This window comes from Sarcophilus harrisii, chromosome 1 (assembly GCF_902635505.1).
Source record: "Sarcophilus harrisii chromosome 1, mSarHar1.11, whole genome shotgun sequence".
Lineage (NCBI taxonomy): Eukaryota > Metazoa > Chordata > Mammalia > Dasyuromorphia > Dasyuridae > Sarcophilus > Sarcophilus harrisii.
In genome coordinates, this window is record NC_045426.1 from 145,130,778 (window position 1) to 145,156,064 (window position 25,287).

General features: G+C 36.2%; 1 protein-coding gene across 1 annotated transcript in view; it reads right to left on the reverse strand.

Annotated features, from left to right (window-relative positions):
* The window catches only part of ANKRD55 (ankyrin repeat domain 55), a 97,887-nt gene that overhangs the window by 31,907 nt on the left and 40,693 nt on the right, over positions 1–25,287 (reverse strand). Inside the window, exons 4-6 of the mRNA XM_031965229.1 lie at positions 24,737–24,846; positions 14,932–14,992; positions 4,728–4,856 (exon numbers count right to left, since the gene is read on the reverse strand). Of these exons, the coding sequence (XP_031821089.1) occupies positions 4,728–4,856; positions 14,932–14,992; positions 24,737–24,846 (300 nt within the window). The remainder of the gene's footprint in view (positions 1–4,727; positions 4,857–14,931; positions 14,993–24,736; positions 24,847–25,287) is intronic.

Sequence of the window (25,287 nt, forward strand, 5' to 3'; positions counted from 1 at the left end):
ATCTTCTGGGCACTCTCTGACTCTCTGCCTTTTTAGGCCCAGCCCCATCAGTCAGGTGGAGATAGATTCTGGGAAAATAGATGAAATGTGCATTTTACTGGAATTATACAACATGGGTCTAAATTCTGCCTAAATAAATAAAGAATTAATTCTTTACTGCCTTGGTCTATGCTCTTAGGAGAAAACTCTTCTGGGGAATGTTGGATTGGATCTTGCAATTCACGTATTGCAGAAGGAAGGGGAAAATCTGGTGCTTTGTTGTATTGGCTTAATCCTAGTGAAGCTCTAGTTAAAAGATTTTTTTTTTAAGAATTAGACACAGCAACTCTGCCAAAGTATCTCAAAGAATATGTTCTATGGTGACCTCTCAAAAACATTGGGGTGAGATCTGAAATTATAATAATAGCTAATATAGATGTAGCATTTTAAGATTTATAATCTTTAATGTGCAGGCTTGCTGAGCCAAGCCCCTTTTAGGGCCACTCATTCACTTTTGGTTTTCACCTAGCACTCCGCTCTCCCCTGTGGCTTTAAAAAGTTGTAGCATTTGTAGTAGCCATTCTTGGTAAAACTATCTCGACAGACAGGCTAAGTCAGGTTTAGAGTAACTGATAGGCCTCAGCCCCATCAGTTAGTTAAAGAGTGTTTATCCCAAGCATGTGAAGACTTCTCTTCTACAGAATGAGAAAACGAGAACAATTTGTTCCAACAGCTATGATGGCTATGTGTATATATTAAGACCAACATATATATGCATATATAAATTTATATATATAAATGTGTGCATGTATGTGGGTATGTGTATGTATATCATTTGACCACGTGAAGTAGGTACTATCATTGTCCCCACTTTACAAATGAGAAAGCTGAGGCTGAGAGAGGGTAAGAGATTTGTCTGGGTTCATTCAACTAGTAATTTAGGAAGGATTTAAGACCAGGCTTTCCTGTTTTTAAAGTCACTCCTCTATTTCCTAAACCATACTTCTCACTGTGGCGGAGATCTATGGCTATTCACAAGCTATAGACCAGTGAACTTGAAATGTCCATAGAAACATTTTATACACTTCCTCATTATCTTTTCTGGAGTTCAGGGTAAAACTAGGAATCAGAGCTTCAAGCCCTGGGAATATGGTTTAAAACTACCAAATTTAGAGATATAGACATGGGCAGGACCAAAAACTGTTAAATTTAAGTTTCTAGTATGATATTATTGTTGTTGCTACTGTTATTGTTTTTATCCTTCATTTTTGAAGAGGATTAAAAATCTAGTGCCAAGACAGAAGTCAAGATAACCAATTGACCTGGAATGTAGTGGATGATCTTGTGTTTTTGATGTCTCATCAAGCTCTAAACACTCCACAGTACCTGCTTAAGCTGCCATCATAGCTGTTGGAACAAATTGTTCTCGTTTTCTCATTCTGTAGAAGAGAAGTCTTCACATGCTTGGGATAAACTAACTAACTGATGGGGCTGAGGCCTATCAGTTACTCTAAACCTGATTTAGCCTGTCTGTCAAGACAGTTTTACCAAGAATGGCCACTATAGATGCTACAACTTTTTAGAGCCACGGGGAGAGCTGAATGCTAGGTGAAAGCCAAAAGTGAATGAGTGGCCCTAAAAGGGGCTTGGCTCAGCAAGCCTTCACATTAAAGATGCTATTCCTTCTTGAACACATTATAAATAGAGTAGTATTGGATAGGCAACTTCTTCCGAGTCAGGGATTCCTTGTTTAAGGCTGTATGACATTGGCTAAATCTGTCTGTGTTCCCATCAGTTCTCTAATATGGTAAGTTGTAGAAGTGGTGTTTGATCCCTCTCAGATTGGCTAAGGTGACAGGAAAAGATAACGATAAATGTTGGAGGCAATGTGGGAAAACTGGGACACTAATATGTTGTTGGTAGAGTTGTGAATTGATCTAGCCATTAAGCAATTTGGAACTATGTCCAAAGGGCTATCAAACTGTGCATACCCTTTGATCTAGCAGTTTCTTTACTGGGTCTATATCACAAAGAGAGCATAAAAAAGGAAAAGTACTCACTTGTACATAAATATTTGTAGCAGATCTTTTTGTAGTGAAAACTGAGTGGATAGTTATTAGCTTGGGAATGGCTGAATAAGTTAGGGTTATATCAATGTAATAGAATATTATTGTTCTATAAGAAACAATCAGAGAGATGATTTCAGAAAGGCCTGGAGAAACTTACATGAACTGATGCTAAGTGGAATGAGTAGAACCAAGAGAACATTGTATATAGCAACAAGAAGAATATGTGGTGATCAACTGTGATGGACTTGGCTCTTTTCAACAATGAGATGATTCAGGCCAATTCCAATAGACTTGTGATAGAAAATGCCATCTGCATCCAGAGAGAGGACTAAAAGGACTGAATGTGGATCATAATATAGTATTTTCACCTTTCTTGTTGCTATTTGTTTGCTTGGTTTTTTCTCATTTTTTTCCCTTTTTGAACTAATTTTTCTTGTGCAACATGATAAATGTGGAAATATGCTTAGAAGAATTGCATATGTTTAACCTATATTGAATTACTTGTTGTCTAGGATAGGAGGGGGAAAATGGAACACAAGATTTTGCAAGAGGAAATGTTGAAAACTATCTTTGCATGTATTTTGAAAAAAATTATTATTAAAAAAAGAAAAAAAGAAGTTGTGTTGATCTACATTGGTAAAAGGAGCTCTTTCTCACAAGAAAATTCCCTATATCAGTGCTATGCTATTCCCTATTTACATCCCCACTCCAAATTAATAGAACAAAGTTCTGAGTCTTATAGTATGACAGGGGTAGAACTGAAGAGACTGAAGCAAGATCACTGAAAATAGGATCATCTTGAAGATTACTCCAAATGGGTTGCTCATAGAAACAGAGGCCTATTCCTGGGTATTATACACTGATCAGTGAGCTCTGCCCCAGAGTTGTCCAATACTTACATGGAAACCAGTATCCAAACTGTTTACTAGATCAATTACAGCTCCACTCATCTTCCCCTCTTCTTTATTTCTAATTTTCTAACACTATGTTCCATTAAATTTCGGGACCAAAGTAATAATCCTTTCTTGAGAAATATTAAGATCAATATCACCAAAGAAAAATGAGCTCTGAACCTTTGTAAACACAAAATCAAGATTAGCTTGAGATTAGGTGGGTGACTATTATTTGAGGGAGGAAGAAAATCTGTTCACTTTGTAAAACCTATTAACACAAAAGTTGAAAATGGACCATGAGAATTCAGATGTTATGAAAAGGAGAAATGTGCAATATAGGATCACAATGGTCCTTGATGTGAAACATCAGGAAGATTAGCAAATTGAGATTCTAGATCCCCAAGTTCTTTCATTTTCTCAACCATTAAATAGGATGAATAAACATGAAACAGAAGCAGAATCATAAAATCATAGATCCCCAAAGTTGGAAGGGCCTTCAGACATTACTTAATTGAACAACCATTCAGCAAAACTCTCCTTAAAGAAAATTAATGATTAGGAACATCTTCCCACCTTCCCAAAGCAATCTGTTCCATTGGGGGTCAGTTCTGATCAATAAGAAAATTTTCCCCTTAGTTAGTTATCTGCCTTCTGCAAATGGGTTTTAATTACTCATTTTTGATTCAGCTTTCTCCCTCATCTTTCACATCTAATTAGTCTTCAACTTTTGCCAATCCCACCTCCATATCTCTCACAACCATCTCATTTGCTAAACTCTATGTATTTCAGTACTTCATTATTTTTTTACAGACTATTGCAGTAAGCTTTCTGATTGATCTCTCTCTCACTATACAGTCTCTTTCCTCTCTAATCCATCCTTTGCACAACTGCCAAAATGACTTTCCTTAAGCCTAGGTCCTATTGTACAATTTTGTTGCTTAAGAAGCTCAAGTGGCTATCTTTTGTCTTTCCTCTGTTTGGAATTTAAATACTTTCACAATCACAAACAACTTCCAAGTTGATTTCATATAAATCTCTTTCTTGACAATCCTCACTCCATCAAGTTGTTCCTTTCCTTCCTCAGATTATTAGTATTCCCCAATCTCTTGTGTCTCTGATTTTCTACACAAACTTTATCTCCACCTTTTCTGTACTAGTAAGCTGGGCTCTGCACAACTCTTTTTTGTCTGATCTAGTCTGGCCCAGATCTCCACACCATTTCCCAGCCTGATTCACTTCACATACTGCCTCTCCATGTTCCTCTTCTTCCCCAACCTTTTCCACTTTTTCTTTATTAGTTGTCTTCCCCCATTAGCATATAAACTCTGATTTTAATTGTGTCCCTAAAGCTTAGCACCATGTCTGATACTTGCTCTATATATTTCTTGACCATTTTTTTTTTTTGGCAAAGATGCTGGAGTGGTTTATCATTTCCTTCTCTAGCTTTTTCAGAGGAAGAATCTGAAGCAAATAGGGTTGAGTGATTTGCCCAAGGTCACATGGTTAGCAAGTATCTGAAGCTGGATTTGAAATCATGAAGATTAATCTTCCTAACTCCAAATTCAGTGTACCATTCATTATGCACCCTAGCTGCCTTCTACAGTCATGACATTTTCCCAATTATTAGTGTTTCTCCTCTAAATTGTGTTGCATTTATTTTGGCTATGTTTACTTTGTATAGACATATATATCCATATCATTCATGTTGTCTCCCCCTGAATGATAGAAGCTACGGGGGGTGGGGGGGGAAGGCACGGTTTCATTTTAGCCTATTTTTTTTCCTCACCTGGGCAGCCCAGTGGAGGGCTGTTCTGAAGTCTTTGTCCACAAGTGTTGGATCTGCCCCCTTCTGCAGCAGGATTTGTGTATGTTGTGGTTGGTTATGAAAAGCAGCCCAGTGAAGAGGAGTCATCCCCTATAATGCAATTGTTCAAGAAAGAGAGATTAGAAAATAGGAAGAGGATGTTTTCTTTATTTCAGAAAGTACCAGAGAGGTATGAAGTTAGGATGAGAGAAAAACATGGATACCAAAAATCATGGTTGGAATTATTTTCAGGGACCAGAAAAGTAGAGATTATCCTTTCCTCCCTCCCTTGCCCAACTTCTTCCAGTTATTTGCAAAATATGCAATATGCCTCAGACCTGGGATACTTGGGAGTTCAAAATATGGTCAAGGTAAATATATCATTGAACCTAATGTGAGGGAGACCTGATTTCAAATCCCATCTCAGCTCTGACTGAGCTGAGAGACTATGAACAAGTTATTGAACTTCTTAGTGCCTTACTTTCCTTATTTCTAAAATGAGACTCTATGACAATGGCCTCTAAGTTTTCTTCCAACTCTAAATCTATAATTCTAGCAAATCAGTGAAAAGATTTAATGGTGACTGGTTGAATTAAATTACAATAGAGGACATTGCTCTTCTTTCTCCCCATCCCAAATTAATTAATTGAATTTACATTAATAATGTGAACACAGGAATTAGGCAGAGAGATAGAACTATCAGTCTCAAGTTCATACTATATGACATCAATATGGGATGTTTTCATAATAGTCATATGAGTTTAGTAATACGTGTTATTATCACAGAATCATAGATGTCAGTTATAAAGGACCTTCGTGTCTAAATAATATTGGCAGATGCCTTAGGAAAAGTCTATACCTTCATCTGTGAGATGGTGAAACTGAAGTTCACAGGGGTCAAGTGAATACGAGTAAATTAAAGCCAGAATTCTGTTGCAAATCTCTTCTCATTCAAATACCTATTCTGCTATATAGTATCTACATCTATTTGCTCAAAACAAGGTCCTCTGAAAGGAAAAAGTCCTATGAAATAACTCCTCCCCCAGCATACTCAACGTTACCATTCCAGCTTTTCTTCCAAGTATTTTTGGATCATGTTTCTGGTCACGTGCGACACATTACTGTGAGATGTTGAAAAGTTTCTCCTATTGGCTGCAGAGCCAATGGGGCCGATGACTCAGTGGGTGCAGAAAACAGAATGGCCCAACCCCTTACCATTCTCTCTTCCTTTCTGGGCTATGATTCATGTAGGACCATTTCTTGCTGCTTCCCCAGAGTTGATTGGAGAGATATGGCTGGCCCCATTCACCTATTCCAATTTCCATGTAGCAAAGAATATGCTATCTAAAACAGATGTCCTGCATTGTCAAGCCTTTTCCCTCTCTCTTATTTTGGGTGAACAAGTATTCTGAGATAGATATGTCTAGGAATAGAAGCCATTATAGATTTAAGATTTCTAGAGGTCTTGGGGCCATTTGGCTAGCTTTAGCAGCTATGAAAGTGAGCTATTGATAAGAGGAATTTTAGCATCAGAGAGAGTAGTCACAAAAAAGAGGGCTGGTCCAAGCCTGATCATTTTACAAAAAGGCATGTATTGGGAGTTGCTTGAATTGTCCCAAGTCAAGGTGCTTTTTAAAAATTGTGTAGTTAGCAGTTTTGCAAACTGCTTTATGTTCTGATGCCTTTCAGCAGATTGTGACATTAGCGATACATTATTATTGAATCCTGTTCTGTTAATATATACTTGTGAGTCTTTTATATTTATCATTTCTTATGTCTGTAGGAATAAATTGCTTCTCTTATACATGATCCATATTATATTCTAAGTACCTTTCTCCCCCTCCTCCTATTCTTACTTTTTTTGAGGGGATGTCCTTTTATGTTAAAACATAAAAGGAGTTTTAACAAGGTAAAGAAGTGTGAGAACAGGGACCCTACATCTGCTAATTATAAGCAAGCTCCTCTGAGGTAGAACCTTGGTGCAAACCTTGGTTTCCAGGTATCAAGCAGGGAACTAGCTAGTACAGTACTTCTTGCTCCTGTGGTGATCCAGCAGCAATCTATTAAGGTTAAACATAGACAAAAAACAAACAAACAAAAAAAAAAAACTCTGATTTTTCCTCTTTAGTTCCTCCTTTTGAGAAGAACTTGCAAGGTTCATCTGAGGCATCTCTATGATCTTGTCTAACTCTAAATCTTATGATTCTATAACTATTTCAATGACATTAGCATTCTGACTTCTATTTGAGTGTTGGGACTGAATGAAGGAGAAAGCATAGGTTGGGGACTTCTGGATATTTCAGGTTCACATAGCATTTGTATTTGACTAAGTAACTCAGTGAGTTAATAAGAATTTATTAAATGCTTATTGTGTTCCAGGCACCGTGTTATGTGCTTAGATTACAAGGAACATTAAAAAATAATCCTTGTCCTCAAGGGACATGTTCTAATGAGGGAGATAATACTCAAACAACTTTGTACAGACAACAGGCATACAAAATAAATTAAAGGCAATCTCAGAGGGAAAGTACCACCACTCTGAGGGATTGGGGAAAGCTTCTGGCAGAAGATGGGATTTTAGCTGAGACTTGAAGGAAGACAAGAAATCTAGGAGGCAGAGAGAGAGAGAGAGAGAGAGAGAGAGAGAGAGAGAGAGAGAGAGAGAGAGAATTCTGGGCATGAGGGACAACCGGGGAAAATGTAATGTCTTGCAGAAGACACCACAAGAAAGCCAGTGTCATTGTAATATGTGCAGAAGGGAGTAAGGTGTAAGAAACCAGACCAGAATTGAATTTGTGATTCCTGATGTCCCGTTCCTTTTTTTATTTTTATTTTTGAAGCATGGGACTCCATGCTTGTAGGATTCAACTCCAATATTAGATTTCACTAAATCTTTTGAGAGAAATTCTTGAGAGCAGTTTGGGAAATCAACCACAGATAAGATGGCCTTATTCTATCTCAACTTTTGGTTGATTAGCTTTTCAGTCTTGTCATACCCTTTGTGACCCCTTTTGGAGTTTTCTTGGCAAAGATACTGGAATGGTTTGCCATTTTTCTTTAGTTCATTTGATGAGGAAACTGAGGCAAACAGAGATTGAGTGACTTGCCCAAGATCACACAGCTAGTAAGTAAGTTCAGATCTGAGGCCAGATTTGAACTCAGGAAGAGGAGTGTTTCTGACTTTAGGTGTAGCATTCTGAGACTTCATATACAGTCTTTCATAAACTTCAATAGGACTTTGGAATTTTGTGCCTGTGTGTGTGTGTGTGTGTATGTTTAAAGTAAAGTAAATTAGTTTTTCATCCTCTTATGCTGTCCACCAGAATTTTGTGATTTCACACCCATGGATCTCTAGGAGGTAACAATCTAAAAATGTTGAACTTTCTTACCATTTTTGGGAACCATTTTGTTTCCTCTAGGCTAGATGAGCAAAAGAATATAAATATAAATATAAACAATATAAGAACAGAAAAGCTCTTTGAGTCAACTGAAATACCAATATTATATGTAATATACAATTCATTCAAGATCTTTGCCCTACAAATGCCTTTATTTTTTTCCTCTCTCCCCAGTTGCTGTTTATTATCTAGGCAGCAAGGTATAGGGGATAGAATACTTTATCAGCTTTCAGAAGACTTGGATTTTAATCACAGCTTTGTCATAAAGAAGCTACGTGATCTTGGCCTTTATCAGATTATCTCTCTGGGCTTTGACTTCCTTCTATGTAAAAATGAGGAAATTGAACCTTTTGAGCTTGTAATCTATGGTCATTTTGTCTCTTCTGATCTCTTCAACCTCAAATATGTTTTAATTCTGGGAGTGGTCAAGGGGATAATCTTTGAGTGAAACAAATAGTTTCTTGCTGTAAGTAAAAGTCAAATGGGGAATAGCTGAACAAGTTGTGATATATGATTGCAATGGGAATAATACTGTACTATAAGAAATAATGAGCTCAATGGTCTTAGAAAAACATGGCTAGACTTGCGTGAAATAATGAAGAATGAAATTAACAGAACCAAGAGAACATTGTATATAGTAACAGCAACATTGTTCAAGTGTGACTGAACAACTAAGTTATTTTGATTATAAATACCCAAATTAACTACAAAAGACTATGAAGAAAGATAATATCGACATCCAGAGAAAGGTATAGAAAGATTTTACATATATATGTACATATACATACATACATACATACATACATAAATACATTTTTATGTCTAATGGTAGTTATCTCTAGGCTTGGAGGGGAGAAGGAAAAATAAAAAAAAATTTACATGATAACTTTGTTTTATATATATATATATATATATATATATACACATATGCATATATACATATATATATATATATATTTGGCAAGGTAATTAGGGTTTAGTGACTTACCCAAGGTCACACAGCTAGTATGTGTTAAGTGACTGAGGCCGGATTTGAATTCAAGTCTTCCTGACTCCAGGGCTAGTGCTCTATCCACTATGCCATCTAGCTGCCCCAGTTTGTTATAAATTTAAAAGGAATAGCAAATTGTACATGATAGATTTGTAGTTTCATGTGCAATCTTTTTTTATTATTGTACTATGTTATTGAGATGCTTGTTTTATTTTGTAAATTAAAAATAAAATAAAATAAAAAGTGAGGAATGGCTAGGAGTAGTTGAAAAGGATCTAGTTGTAGAATCAGAGGACCGAGGTTTAAAACCTACCTCTGACCCTACTCTTGTGGGGCCTTGGTTTCCTTATTTATACAATGAAGCGATTTGAGTAGATGACCACTAGTGCCCTTTCCAGCTCCAAATCTAAGATCAAATTCATCAGATTAGTGAGCTCATTGAGGGCAGAGATTGTTTTTTGTCACTTTTTGTATCCCTAGCACTTGCTTGGTATATAGTAGATGTTCAATAAAATTTCCTGGCACATAGTATGTCCTTAACTTGTAATAGCAAGATATTACTGAAAAGCTGATAAAAATACTGATTATTCCTGCATATAATTGACCAAAAGGGGTCACTGGATACTAGGAGCAGAGCTACTAGTGATTTGGAGATTACCCATCAAAAATTTTTTTTCCTTTGGAGGTGGTGATTATTTTTTAAACAAAATGCTTAAACTCAGGGTACAAGAGAAAGAGAAATTACTTTGGAACCACAAGATCTGAGTTGGTATACCAGCTTTGCCATTTACTAGCTATCTGATAGTTGCGTGTGCTTTTCCTACCTGTATTTCAGTTTCCTCCTCTGAAGAGAGACCTAGATGACCTTTGGGGTATCTTCCAACTCCCAATTTCTCTGATCTAAGTAGGTGTTTCTGACTAAAATCAATGGCTGTTGAGGTTTTGGTGACTTTTTCTCTGGGACTCTCCCATGCACTGGGAGTCAGAAGCTTTTAGAATCAAATGCTGGCACTCACAGAGGTTTATATTATCAGAATAGCATTGGCCCAAAGAGTCATGGGTAAAAGATGTATATAATCAGGAAGATAATTCCACAGGAGCAGGAAGTTCTTGAGGGGAGTTAATGGATCATAAATTGAAAACTGAGAAGGATCTTCGAGGTATTCCAGTTCAACTCCCTCTTCTGCTGCTATTGTTCAGTTTCATCTATCATGATCCCATTGGGATTTTCTTACTAAGGATACTAGCTTGGTGTGTCATTTCTTTCTCCAGCTCATTTTACAGATGACAAAACTGAGGCAAACAGGGTTAAGGGACTTGTCCAGGGTCACACAGCTAGTAAGTGTCTGAGGCCGGATTTGAGTTTTCTTAACTACAGGCTCAGAACCCTATCCATTGTGCTACATAGCTGCCCATCTGGTTTATACATAGTTGTTTTCATGTTGTCTCTCCCATTAGACTGTGAAGGTCTCTGAGGCCAGGAAATGTCACCTGCCTCTCTTTATAAATGGAGTGATTAGCACAGTGCCTAGCACATAGTAGGTGTTGGATAAATGCTTATTAATTAACTGATAAAGGGATTTGGCAAAGTAATAAGTAGAACCTAAATTGGACCTTAGACCTGCTGACTCCAAACCAACCATCTCCTCTTTCCCCACAGAACCAAACTCCCTCATCTAATCTCAAACCGTTTTCTGATTTATGCATTCCAAATTATGACCTACACCCATAATCATGCTGCATTAATGGAATTTATTTGTTTGTTTGTTTTTGCAGAGGAAGAAAGGGTCAAGTGGTCTTTTTAAAATTGAGTAATTTAATTCTCTAAGCCAGTGTTTTTAGCTGAAATTTCAAGCTCTTAAAGAGGCCCATTTCCTTCAATATATTCTCAGAAGTTTTTTTTTTTGAAATTCAAATCAACAATAAGTTCATGTTTGAACCTGAAACCTGATAAGGTGCTTATGTGTTTTAAGTTTCAGCCAGCACTTTCCTGTAGCTATGCTGAGATGCACCAGGAAGAATGTGTGTTGTGGCAGGTCGCTGAGTGCATCATGCCTCGACAAACAGTTGAGGTGTGGTTAAGAGAGGAACAAAACAAACTGAGAATAGTGGGTTAGCTTGCCTCCTCTTCCTGTCAGATTTGTTTTCATAGTAAAATAATCCTGAGGAAGTACCCTGGGAATAAAGGGTGGATCAAATATAGTTGTCTCTCTAAATTTTCCAACATTTGATACAACAGACATCAGAAAAAATTGGTTTTCAACCTGCCAAATGGCTACAATGTATCAGGAAAATTGTTGAATTCATTTGTTCTCTTTGTGATGGAGATTCTTCACTATATTCAAGGGTAGAAAATGATAATCAAGAACTAGAAATGGACTTTGAATTAGTAAAACTATGGGGAATGTCCATTAATAGCCATCATATAAAAATGAAACAGAAAAAATCTCAAATTTTACTAATTCCTTGATAAAACAGGAATAAATTACACACACACACACACACACACACACACACACACACACACACACAGACACGTATTCCAATGGGGGTAGAAAGTAGGCTGTTTGATTCTTTCCTATTAAATAGTCAAAGGATTCTCTAATCTCACTAGTCTGAGGGATAACAACCTATTTCTCTCTGTCTATCCACTGAGACTTTAGTTCATATTTTTTTTACTACACTGAGTCCACCTCACATTCTATAACCCTTTCTCACTTTTTCTTATTTGGCTGTTCACCTGTCATCTATCATTCTTTCCAAGTGACCAGCTCATAGAATTCCTTGATGATGTCCTTAAGTACCATTTTGGGGGTCCCTCTTCTATATATATATAGATAGATAGATAGATAGATAGATAGCAGGCTGGTCAAACCCAACATAAGCCTTTCTGTTGCCCTCTATGTTGCCTTTCTCTTTCAACTAATTCTTAATGAATAGGTGCTAATTTTAGTTGTTTCTATGTTTTGGGGTGGGTAAATCACTTAATCTTGTGATTTCACAATCTGTAAAATGAGTTATCACATCTGTGAAATGAGTTGGAGAATGAAATGGCAACCTACTTTGCCAAGAAACCCTCAACTGATGTCCCAAAGAGTTATAGACATGACTGAAACAGATTAACAACAATATGATTTTGAGGGAGAATAAAATAAATAAATGCTCACCATACCTGTAAGTTTTTGGTAATCTCAGGCAATATCTCAATAGACCTGCCTTTGTTTACTACATTAAAGATTACTTTATTAGAGAGTGAGAGATATGTTAAGGCATATTTTTCTCTTTTCTTCCCCTCTCCTAATTTTTGTTCAATGTAATTTTAATCAAGTTATGTATGTGCCTCTTTGCTTTTTGGAGGCAGGGTGATGTCAAAAAAAAGAATATTGGATTTGGGAATCTGGATTGAAATCTTGGTTATATGATTTTGGCCAGGTCACTTCACTCTGGGCCTCCATTTCCTTATTTATAATATGAATGTCTTCATAGGATTATAGATTTAAATTAAGAAGATATCCTAGAGGTCAACTAAATCTAACCTTCTCATTTTACAACTGGAGAAACCAAGACAATTACGTTTAAAAGAGGTTAAATGACTTGTCCATGGTCACATAGATAGGAAATATCAAGTCTGGGATTCTAACCAAAGTTCTTTGATTCCAAATCTAGGGTTTTTTCCTAGGCTGCCTGGGACTGAATGGTCTTTAGATCCTTCTCCATCTCTATGTCCTGATTTGACTGATGCTCCCATATTTATCTGCTATCACATGATAGGGGGAAGAACATATGTAAGGAAATCAGAGGACCTTGGCTCTAGATCTGGTTCTTCAATTAATTAACTGTACATCTTTGAACAATTATGATAATAACAACAATAATACTCTTGGTTCCCTTCTAATTCTCCTATTTTATGATACATTGTAGGTCAGTACTCCTTGTTAAATTATTCTCTGAAAATAATTTGGCCCATACATCTTGATTTAGGTGTGTGCTTTCCTTTTCCTGCTACTTATAATAACACACACATTAGTGTCATCCTTTTCCTTCCTTTCTCTAATTTCTTTGGTTTAGCTCCATTTATTCCTTGTTATTTTGAAAGTAAGAAACAGATGTAATCTTTATCTGCAAACAGTGTGCACCTTTCTTGTGCAAAGGAGACCATTCTTGCTTAGAACAGACAGGGGAAATGAGATGAATGGAGATGAAGATAGGGAAAGTTAGAACTGATGAGGGTGGAAGAATTGTTTTTTTTTCCTTCAAAACACTGAGAAGCCAAGAAGGAAATGTGTAATGTGGGAAATGAAATTCTGGGTGTGTCCTTTTTGAGACTGAATTGTCTTTATTTCCAAATGGCAAGAGGACTTCCATGAATTCCTAAACCTAGCAATTTTCTCCTAATTATCTCACATTGAAAATGACAAGATTGAAAAGGACAGACCAAGGGAAGGGAAGAGCAGAACTATGATCAAATGGACAAGGTCCTCAACTATTCTTAGGAATTGCTACAGAACCTAATGAAGAGGGAGTAACAGGAATATTAGATTTCTCTAAGCCTAGAGAAATAAACTGCATGTTTTAGAGGTTCTCTGAAGTGCTGAGTATGCTCATAGAGTAGTTAGAATGCTTCAATCAGCACATACATATCCGTCTTTGTAGAAAAGTTCTGTGTCTGACAAAGGGAGAGAACTTGAGGGCCTTTCCCTGTTGGCTTTAGAGTGTGATGCAATGGAAAAAATACTGGGCTTGGAGGCAGGAGATGTGGACTCAGATCTGAGAGAGAGAGAGAGAGAGAAAGAGAGAGAGAGATGAGGACCAATAACATCACAGGGTGATATCTTGACTTTCATGTGAATTGGATTTAAATGAGACAGAGTTGCATAAAGTTGTCAGCCTTACTTTCTCTACCAAAGTCATCAAAGTCCTTTAGCAAGTGGAGATAGCCTGGGATGCAGTGGATGACCTTGGCATCTTCAATGGCTGACCAAAATTTAAATGCTTCACAATGCCTGCTTTAGCTGCCTTCATAGCCATTGGAACAAAATGTTCTCATCTGCCCATTTCTCCAGAGGAAGATTTCATGAGTTTGATGTAGATACCCCTCTAATTAATCAACAAATTTGAAGCATGTCAATTACTTTCAACATAATTTAGGCCATTTTCTAAGATTATTTTACTAGGGTTTTGCCTCTGTGAATGCTATGGCTTCTTGGAGTCACAGGTGAGAGTTGGGTGAAAGTGGATCTCAGGAATGGAGAAGCATCCCTGAAAAGGGCTCAGCAAAACCTAACACCAGAGTTGCTAGTCCTCCCTGAATACCCCATAACTCCCACTGAGCCAATATGTGACAATTGCAGGAAAGTACCTGCTAATTCTAATTAGCATTCATACAGACACATCAACACTGACACCCTAGTTTGTTAGCAAAGTTGCTGAATCATGAGAATCAGAAGATTTGGACTTCTGTTTACTTTTGGACTACCTACCTCCCCTAGCTACTGTCAAATACCAAGTCTTTCTCACAAACACTCTATAAGATACTGAATGCCAGCATCATTATTCTCATCCTATATGTGAAGAACTGTGACATAGAGCTAATGGGAATTATTCCAGGTTATAGAGCCGACTCAGATTTGAACTTGCCTCTGAGTGTAGTGTTCTTTCCCCTTCACCACATGGTCTGTGTCATGTGAGAGCAGGAAAGACAAAATTTTACGAGCAGAATCACAAGAGAAATGAAATTATTGAGTATGTCTTTATAACACAGTGAACGAACAACTCGTGCTGAAGAAGATTGACTTACCTCATTATCCTGGTGATTTATTTCACTGAGATTGGACTGCTGAAGGAGCACTGTTAATAGTCTATAAGGAAAAAAAAAATAAAACAGATAATGATAAGTCAATATACTGAAGAACAAACTGGGTATTGTGCTTTCAGAATCTGTTCTGACATGGCACTGAGAGCCTAATTGAGTTAAAAGCAAAACTAGGGAGTATTTCTCTGCTTTAGGGGCCCTATTCGTATACTTAAAATAAGGGTGTGGGCAGTGGAGACCAAGATGAGGACAGTGTTGGGCGGTAAATTGTATGACACAAAAACCAATTGCCTGGAATTTGTGAGTGATCTAGTCATAATGACCAATCCCTCAGATTCTTGTTTTTATAGCAAATTGTGCACAAAGGGATTTGCAGTTTCACATGCAATAATCTTTTTTTTTTTTAGTATATTAAGGAAGTGCTTGTTTTATGTCATACATTAAAAATGAAATTAATAAAATTATTTTAAAAGACTGGAAAAAAGATATTGAGGTTACCACATGGATAGGGCTACATTTTAAGTGAATACAATGTGCACTGTTGTGTTCAAAACTAAGAGATTTCTCTGATATCAGAGGCAGTCATATATTTCTAGTTCAGAATTTCTATGGGGCTCCACACCACAAATTCAGCCAATGATGAGAAACATAATATATCACATTTGATTTGGACCTAATAGGCTGAAGAGTTTGAACACTGGCAAAAATATGTAGTGAGTACTTTTATCTGGTGTCTCTTTTCATTTTTAAGAGTCGTATAGTCCCTAAGAATACACTCAGCCTCCTGGGTAGAATAGTTAAAAAAGGATGGCAAGAAATGAGTGTACTTTCCTCAAACAGTCATCACTGAACCTTTGAACCTGGAGTGAATTTACTGCTAGTTGTGGTAGTTGATAACAGAGAGCTGGTTTATGTAGTCAGCTCACTGGCCTCAATGGACTTAGGTCAGTGTTCTCACTATGTCTTTAGTGATATAGCAAAGAATAGAATTAATTATGACTTGTGGCCACAGGACTTGGTCCCTTATTTCAGTAGTTCTATGGAGAGGGAGTTTGACAATTGCAGTTCAGTTACACAGTTGATTGCTGGAAAAGATTCAAAAATGGTGGAAAGCATCCCATGGTGTTTAAGTCTGTGGCTTGATGATAGCCCCTGGACTTCAGATGGATTAGAGAGGATTTTAAAACAAGAACTTGGACAATTTCATAAACTTGGCAAACTGAATAAGAGTAAAATGTGTTCTGTCACCTGTAACATAACCCAGCCTCTAACTTTTTCTGAGGATTGATTCCTTTAAGCAGTCTTAAGGCTGGCATTTTGTTTTTGGAACCACATTAGACTATGTCCCATTGAATGGGACTGGGAGATTTGGTTTTGGAGACAAATACTGTCATTGGTGAAAGGCATAGATGAAACACTTCTTCGTGTCCTCTTCAACTCCAATTGTCATTTGTCACTTAACAGCATGGTGCTATCTTAACACAGACTAGTGAAAACCATAAAGTCCCAGAAACTACTAGAGTGGTTGACCAAACAATTTGATAATTCCATTGAAGATAGTGATTGAAATGAGTAGTTTTCCATCTCTATAATGTGTGGAGACCAAAGTGGCCAAATCTAATTTCAAATTCAAATACTACACACAAATTAGACTTGAGAGATATCATTGATATTTGGTCGGATGAAACCCATGACTGGGTCATGGCTCTAGATGGGTATAGTTTATTTGAAAAGCACATGATAGGAAAGAGGCGGGGATAGTAATAATATATATTAAATAGATAGATTTATAGAGAAATCCAGGAAGCAAAAGGGAAAAGTTTGATGGAGAATATTTGGGTGGAATTCAAGAAAGTGATAATGTTATTAGAGTGTACTATAGACCATGCAATCTAGAATTAGGGAAGGTAAATTTCAAAGGGTGCAGATGAAATATAGGTAAGATACCTATGGATGAATATGTTACATTCCTATGTTATAACCTAAGATGGATGAAGAATAATTTAGAATAAATTTGCGAAGAGAGAAAAAGAAACTATTCTAATAAAGTGAAAAAATGAGATAGTCTGAATAGAACTATACAGGAAATTCATCAACCACCTTAGATTTTACAAAGAAATGTACAGAAGATGAAAACAATGCAAGGAAATATGGAATGAATATAACATTGTGCTATAGTACAGTAAAAATGGTGTCAAGAATGATAAACCTCATAATAATAAAATGTTTTTTAAAAGGTATTCATTTGTTTGTCCATTCATTCTTTATAACTATAATGGAAGAAAAGGAAGGAGTAGATAATGGATCTTTCTTTGTGGTGAAGAATTAATAGACAGCAGAGGAGCAGCTAAGTTGTTCATTCTTTTATTTCTGTTTTCTGTGCCAAGAAGAAAGACAGCAAAAAAAATAACTAACAAGGAATTGATACTCAAAATAAATAAGGAGATGATATGACTTTCTTTGATGAATTCAAATCACCTGACCCAGAGAAATCATATTCCTTGCCTTCTAAAAACTGGCTGATGTACTTGGTAAGGTACTGTCATTGACATTTGAAAGATCATGGAAAATGGGAGAGATACTATAAGATACTATAATGGGAGAAAGAAATAATGTCTTTATTTTCAAAAAAGAAGATTATAAATTTTCCAAATTATAGATTAGTTAGCTTAACTCCCATAGCTAGGAAAATTACAGAATAGATGGGTAACAAAATGGCTCACTAGCATCTAGACAGAGAATGGTGGTTACAAAGGGCTATCTTCACTTCATCAAGGTCACACCAAACTAACTTTATTTTCTTTTTTGACAAGTTTAATAGACAGCAAAGAGAACACTATGTATATAGTGTATCAAGCAATTTTTATTTGTATAATTTCTGTAGCATATTTTTAGCTAACTTTTTGATAAACTTTTGTGGAAAAGATGAAGAGATATTGATTAGACAATAATAAAATTGGGTGGATTCAGACTTGATTTGCTGACTTAGCACAAGAGTAATTAGTAATGGTTCAATAATCTCTATTGGAGTACACCAAAGATTTATTCTTGACCTTGTGCTATGTAACATTTTTGGTTTTTTTATTTGAATAAAGGAGCAGAATGCTATAGTAAATTAAATTTATTAATGAGAGAGGAAGGAAGGATAGGTAACAGAGTGGATTATAAAATCAGAATCCAAAAGGATATTGGCAGACTAAGCCAGAGGTGTTAAACACATTATGGGCCACAAGTCTGATTTTGTGGCCCAACATTGTGGGTCCACAATATTTCTAAGTGCTGATGAACCAGATTAAAATGTAATTGGGAAATATTTACCAATATAAATAAAAATACAGTAAAATATCTAGTTATTACATTTTAAAATCAAGTCAATATGCTTCCCACCATGATCTTTAGGTATGGCTTAGTTTCTACTTGAGTTTGATACCACTGGACTAGAGTATGGGACTGAATTGAATAAGATAAAATCTAATTAAGATAAATAAAAAATATTGCATTTGAAGACAATAAAAATTAAATTTATGAGTATAGGATAGGGAAAGCATATTTAGAAAGTTGTTCTGAAAAAGAACTATGGGTTTTAGTGAACTCCAAGCATAACGTGAGGTAGCTAAAAAAAAACAAATGCCATCTTGAGCTGTACTGAAGAAAGTCAGTTTGAGGCAGCTTATGAAATATACTATTAAGCAAACTATTAAGTTTGTCCAGAGGAAGGTAACTAGTATGATAAAAGGTCTTCAATTATGTTTTATGAAGATTGTTTAAAGGAAGTGGGATGTTTAACTTGGGGAAGAGAGGACTCAGGGAGAAGAGCATAACTCTTTTAAAACAATTGGATACTTGCTATGTGGGAGAGGAATTAGTTTCCTATGGCAGAACTAATGCAAAGAGGAAAAAAATTAGTTTTCATGTCCTAAGTGACCCAGTGGATAGAGCACTAGATTTGAATCAGGAAGACTTATCGTCATAATAATGAATATCTTCATAATAAACTGAATGAAGTGACTTGCCTAGGATCAGACAATTATTAATTGTGTGATCCTGGGTAAGTCACTTCATTCAGTTTATTTATCCATAAAAATTAGTTGGAAAAGGGAAAGACAAACTAGTCTAGTTTCTTTGCCAAGAAAACCCCAAATGGGGTCATGAAGAGTTGGATGTATCTGCAAAATGATTAAACAACAAAAATAGAATTAAAAAACTCAGAGATAGAGTGGGTTCCTTCTCTTTGGAGGTCTTCAAGAAGAGTTCATAAAACACTTGTGAAATACTTTATACTGAGGACTTCTTATATGTATGTGTGGACAAGGTTGTTGTGAAGGTCCCATTCCAAACCTCAAATTGTGTGATTCTGTGAAATGGACAACACCAGCAAGCTCAGAGCTCAAAGCATTCCAAGTAGTATTCACTTTGCTACTTGCCAACCTTGTGATTTTGGGCCCATTCTTTGACCTTCTTTGGATCTCACCTCATTTAGAAATTGAGAAGTTAAACTAGATTATTGGTATGCTGGCAAATGTTCTCTAGAAAAATGAATGTACTTAGCAACACTTTTAAGTTTAACCTTCATTTTAAAGATTTTCTTCATTACTTCCTTAAGGTTAGATAATCAACAAAATAATAAATTAAGCCCTGCATTTTAGTATTTGCTGATTTCTGAGGTATAAATACTCATGTTGAAAATTTAACAGTCAATGAAGGTTAAAAATTACCTTTACATATAATTAGAAAAATAAAATATTATTAAGTGAGAAAAAAAGAAAATTCAATAGTTAGCTATTATTAGCTAAATAATCTCTAAGGTTTTGTCCCTTTTTAATATCCCATGGCACAAATTGTAAGAGAGAGACTGCAAAATTGTATGCTATACTTTGGTAGCAAATGTCACTCTCTCAAACTGTGTGAAAAGGAAAAGACATTCATTCATTCATTCATTCATGCAGACCTTAATGAATGCAGACCTTAAAGTCCTTCTTGATTCTTCTCTCTGACATTTAATCAATTTTTTTTTATTAAATCTTGTGATTCTACTCCCAAATTTTTCATATTTACATCTATCTCTTCACTCAAAAGGCTATTATCCAAAATGTACAGGGTCATGGGTTCATTTGCCCTCTCAAGGATTGAGTTAAAATAAATGCCTGTGTCTGAAAATTTCTAGAAAATTTTATACTCAGGGAAATGATATGATTATGAGTTAATTGTTGAGCTTTATCACAAGTAGGCAAAGCGTGCACACACACACAATACACATACACACACATTATATGGCAATATAATTTATTCACATGTGCAAGGAACTCATCTGAGTCTGAAGAAAAGAAATATGTGTTGGGGAGAGAACATACTCAGAGTTAGGGTTCAGGTGACAAGATTATGTTCCCCAAACCTGGGCTTGATTGAGAATAGATGATAGATTCCAAATGTAGGTGGGAACAGTGACTATCAGATCCAAATGTGATGGAAAAGTTCTTGGGGTCCCTTTTTAACATACCAGACTTGAGTAAAAACTCAGGTAGGGGGAATTTCTTTTTTGGGATCACAGACTCCATCCATTTCTAATAACTGAGTAATCAAATCCCCAAAAATGATTTTCTTTCTCTTTAGGTCTAATAATATAGATGAGAAAGAAGTAGAACTTTTGACACACTGGAAAGAAAGACTAGCTTAGAAACCAGAGAATCCCTACAAATCACTTCATAGAGTCCCTTGGGATCTAAAAGTGTCCTTTTTTAAAGCCTCACATTCATTACCTTTATTATATTTTCCTCAATATTATTTTATTTTTCCTATTACATGTAAAGATAATTTTCAACATTCATTTTTGTAAGATTTTGAGTTCCAATTTTTTTTCTCCCTCCATCCTTACCTCCTCCCTTCCCAAGATAGCAAGCAATCTGATATAGGCTATATATGTACAATCATTTTAAGCATATTTACATATTAGTCATGTTGTGAAAGGAAAATCAGAACAAAGTGAGAAAACCACTAGAAATAAAAAATAAGCAAAAAAAAAGAGGTGAAAATAATATGCTTCTGATATTTCTGGAAATATGTAGAGGAATTCCACATGTTCTCAACATATTGGGTCATTTGCTGACTTGTGGAAGGGGTGGGGGAAAGGAAGGAAAAGAATTAGAATACAGGTTTTAGCAGGAGTGAATATCAAAAATTATCCAAGCACATATTTTGAAAATAAAAAGCTTTAGTTTTTCATTTCTTTTTTTCTTTTCGATGAAGCAATTGGGGTTAAGTGACTTTTCCAGGGTCATACAGCTAGGAGGTATTAAGTGTCTGAGGCTTGGATTTGAACTCAGGTCCTCCTGACTTCAGGACTGGTGCTCTATCCACTAAGCCATCTAGCTGCCCCAAAAGCTTTAATAAAAAAAAAAAAGATTTAAATCTTAAAAAAGAAAAGAAAAATAGTATGCTTCGATTCACATTTAGTCTATATCTCTGGATGCAGATAGTATTTTCCATTCCTTGGGCTGCTATTAAAGAGAATCACTGGTCAGTTCCTTGCATGTTCAGTGTCATACAACACATACCTAGTCTCTCTGCAGTTTTTACTTTACATGACATTGCAGCCTCTCTTCTACTGTTGCCTTTTGAGTATACCACCTAATGAACAAGAGAAGGGAGAGTGAGACTGATCTATGGAAGAGCTGCAAGAAGGCAATGAACTTAAAGTATACATAGAAGCCTCAAAGAGTAGAATTTTGCTCCTTTGATTAGCAAACCCTTTTGTACATTTTAATAAATCATTTTTCCCTGCATCACTTACATCATACATCGATTTACAGTTTAGTCAAATGTTTATACTAGAATTGAAAAGCTCTGATAAGCAGCAGCAACTGAATCTAGTGAATAAAAATTATGTCTGAAGCAAAGAACTCTTTTGGGGCATGTCCCTGGGTTCTGATTTACAAGTTCCTTTGCTTCATGCCTCTTTGTAATTCTTTCCCAAGTCCCTGCTCTGGCTGTTTAAAGGATAACTGATCTTAAAATGAGTCTGAAATTCCTAGCCTGAGAAAGCAAGAGAATTTGAATTTTAGCACAGTCTGCTTATCAGTATTGATTTAGTGAGAATTGTGTTTTCAGTGAACTATTGTGGTAAAGTGGTTTTTAGAGTAAATATGAATCTGGATTTGTATTTGTAGTATGCTCCAAAGGAAGCCTGAGAGCTGGTGTGGTGTCAATGATTTTCCACTATGAGAAACTGAGGTTTCAGATTCAATCTTTTGCATATAGTTACTTATGTGACTCACCTCTGACCAGGGACCAGTGGTATTGTAATAATCATACTAAAACTATCTATGGGGTGTAGCTTAGTGCAGAGATTCTTTAACTGGAGTATATTCTGGAAGTCGGTGAACTTATATGGGGAAAAACATCACGTTTTTATTTCAATATCATTGATTTCTTTTGTAATTCTATGGGTTTCATATTATTTGTTGAAAACCTTATTCTGAGGAGTCCTTTAGATTAGCAAAGGGTTCCAAGACACACAAAAAAGATGAAGAATCCCTGGGCTAAATAAAAAAGTAGAATTGGAGATAATTCTTCTGTGGAAAGAGAAGACATTATGGCCTGATGTGTGTTAATTAGCTAATTCAAGTCCCGATTATATCTGTACTAGGTCAACCTTCTATAATAATCTTTTAAATTTAGAAGGAATTCTATTGTTGACTACTTGGGCGTTGTATTTTCTTATCTATATGTACAGAGCTATTTCCCCAAGTAGAATGTAAACTCCTTGAGAGCAAGGACTTTTTTAGTTTCTAGAACAGTGCTTAAAATAAAGTAGGCATTTGTTAAATGTTTGTTGAATAAATGAATGAATAAAAGCAGCTAAGGAGTCATCTAGTAAGTTTACTAAGTCACTGTAGTAGAGCCCTAAATAATCCATTTGAAATGTGTCTGCTTAAGATCATTGCTGGGAAAGAATTTGTTTTTGCACTTATGTTTTTATGTATTGTTGGGAAAAGCTGCTTTGTTTTTAACTTACTCATCAAAAAGGAGTTAGAGCCTAATCACATTTTCTCATACAGAACTGTTTGTAGTTTTAACCTATTTTCTAAACTTCCTCATTTGATGAGTTTTGGTGAAATCCTTTCTGTTATTTCTGTGTGTGATCCAATGATAATAACTGGCAAACTCTGGGAATAATCCTAGAATTCCCCTAGACCTTTCATTTCTTTATAAGAGAAACTGAAGGGAAAAAGAAGAGAAATCTTTTGATTTTTACTTCAGGAAACCCAGATGAGTGGCAATCTTGTCTTTTCCCACACCCTGATTCTGTCCTGTATTAGGGTCTGAACTGAAATGGGCATTGTATATTTTCATCATTGTATTATCTCATAGTTCGAGATCAGAGAAGAGAGGGAATGGACGGGAGTATGTTTTGGGGGAGAACATAGGTTTTAGAGGAGGAAGAGATCATAAAGGTTATCTAATCCCATATCTTTATTTTATAGGAGAGGACATTCTCAGAAACTAAGTTGCTTAAAGGCACACAAGTAGTAAGGGAATAAAACCAGAGCTTGAGTTCAGTGCTAACAATTTCAAATCTATGTTTTTTCTAGGTGGATCAGTTGATTCTTTCAATGTCGTTCTTCTATAGTAGGAATTGGGGGATACCTTTATGGAATGACTGATGCAATGAGTTATTCTCATGCTGGGTTTTGAGGGACTTCTCTAAGCAGGGTTGGATAAGGATAGAGGGGTTTTGGAGCTAGGGTGTGGGATGAGGATGGTCAGGTACTAATGGAGATGTATTTGACTTGATAGCAACAAAAGTTTTTTGCCCGAACTAGTCAGCAAGTAGGTTCTTCCATGCTTTCTAAAACAAAGCCCTGTCTTTTTTTTTTTTTTTTAAACACTGGCATTCTCCAAGTGATGCTATATAACTGAAAATTGGAATATAGCAACTGTCAAAGCAGAAAGAAATAGAGACTCAATGAGGTGAAGTAGGTGGAAGTATATTAGCTCTTATGCCTTTTGCAAAAGAAGTAGCAAGATAGATATCATTAAGGAAACATAGTATCAGAAAAGAATAAAGTTGAGTAATTAGAGGTAGGCAACCTGAGTGAGTATGCACAGAATTTGAAAAAGACCAAGAGTGAAGCCCCCAGCATGACAAATCCTCAAGGATTTGCTGGAGAACATGGATAGAATGAGAGGAAATCTGGCATAGTCAATAAAAGGCTCATGTTGGAATCAGGGAGACCTGGGTTTGAGTATTGCTGTTGATAAACTGACTGTGTGATCCTGGATAAATCACTTAATTTCTTAGTGGCTCAGGCAGCTCCCTAATATTACAAATACAGATGAGTTGTTGATCATCAATGGAGGGAGTTCCTACATATGGAGATACCTGCACTGATGAAACAAAATTCTGTACCTCTTCCCACACCAGGCAAGAATGACATTGGTTGAGATGGTAGAGAAAGGTAATGGTCTTCATGATTAGAAGGAATAAATACCTAAATCAGTGATTAATTTGAGAACGTGTATTTCACAAAAGATATCACTTTTGATTGCCCTACATTTGTGGGAAGGAGTGGGTTCAGATCTCTTTGTATTAAGGGCAGGACAAAGGGGAAAGAGATTGATTTGTAGCAGGAAGTACTTAGATATTTGGCAGAACTTATTGAGGATAAGGAAAGGTCTTAGAGTATATAGAGTCTATTCTCTGGGTAGGCATCTTGAGAGGAATGGAATAATCCTAGTGATATAAGAATGAAGTAGGTAGAATCAACAGTTTCATCTAAAAATTTATACATACTTCACATCTGACTCAGCAGTCGCAGCATGCAGTGGTAGGCGTCCATTTTTATCTGGAATATTCTGTTTGGCACCATTTCTGAGCAGACTCACACAGCCTTCTAGCCATCCCTGAAAGACAGAGAACAAGGCTAAAGAACAAACTAATAACCACATAATACCATAATAAGCTTTCTATAATTCTCTCTATGTGTCTCTCTCTCTGTGTCTCTCTGTGTGTCTCTGTGTCTCTTTCTCTGTCTCTCTCTGTGTGTTTCTCTGTCTCTCTGTGTTTCTGTCTGTCTCTATCTCTGTCTCTCTCTCTTTCTCTGTCTCTGTCTCTCTCTGGCTTGCTATCTCTCTCTCTCTGTCTTTCTGTCTCCCTCTCCCTCTTCTTGTCTCTGTTTCTCTTATTCTTTGCACATGATTCTGTCTAGTTGCAAAGTACCTCGTTCAAAGGCAAACAATCAGTCAGGAATAAACAGCTATTTTATGCCAGACACTATACTAAGTGATGGGATACCAAAAGGGGCAAAAGATAATCCCAGCTTTTAAGAGGCTCACAATCTAATG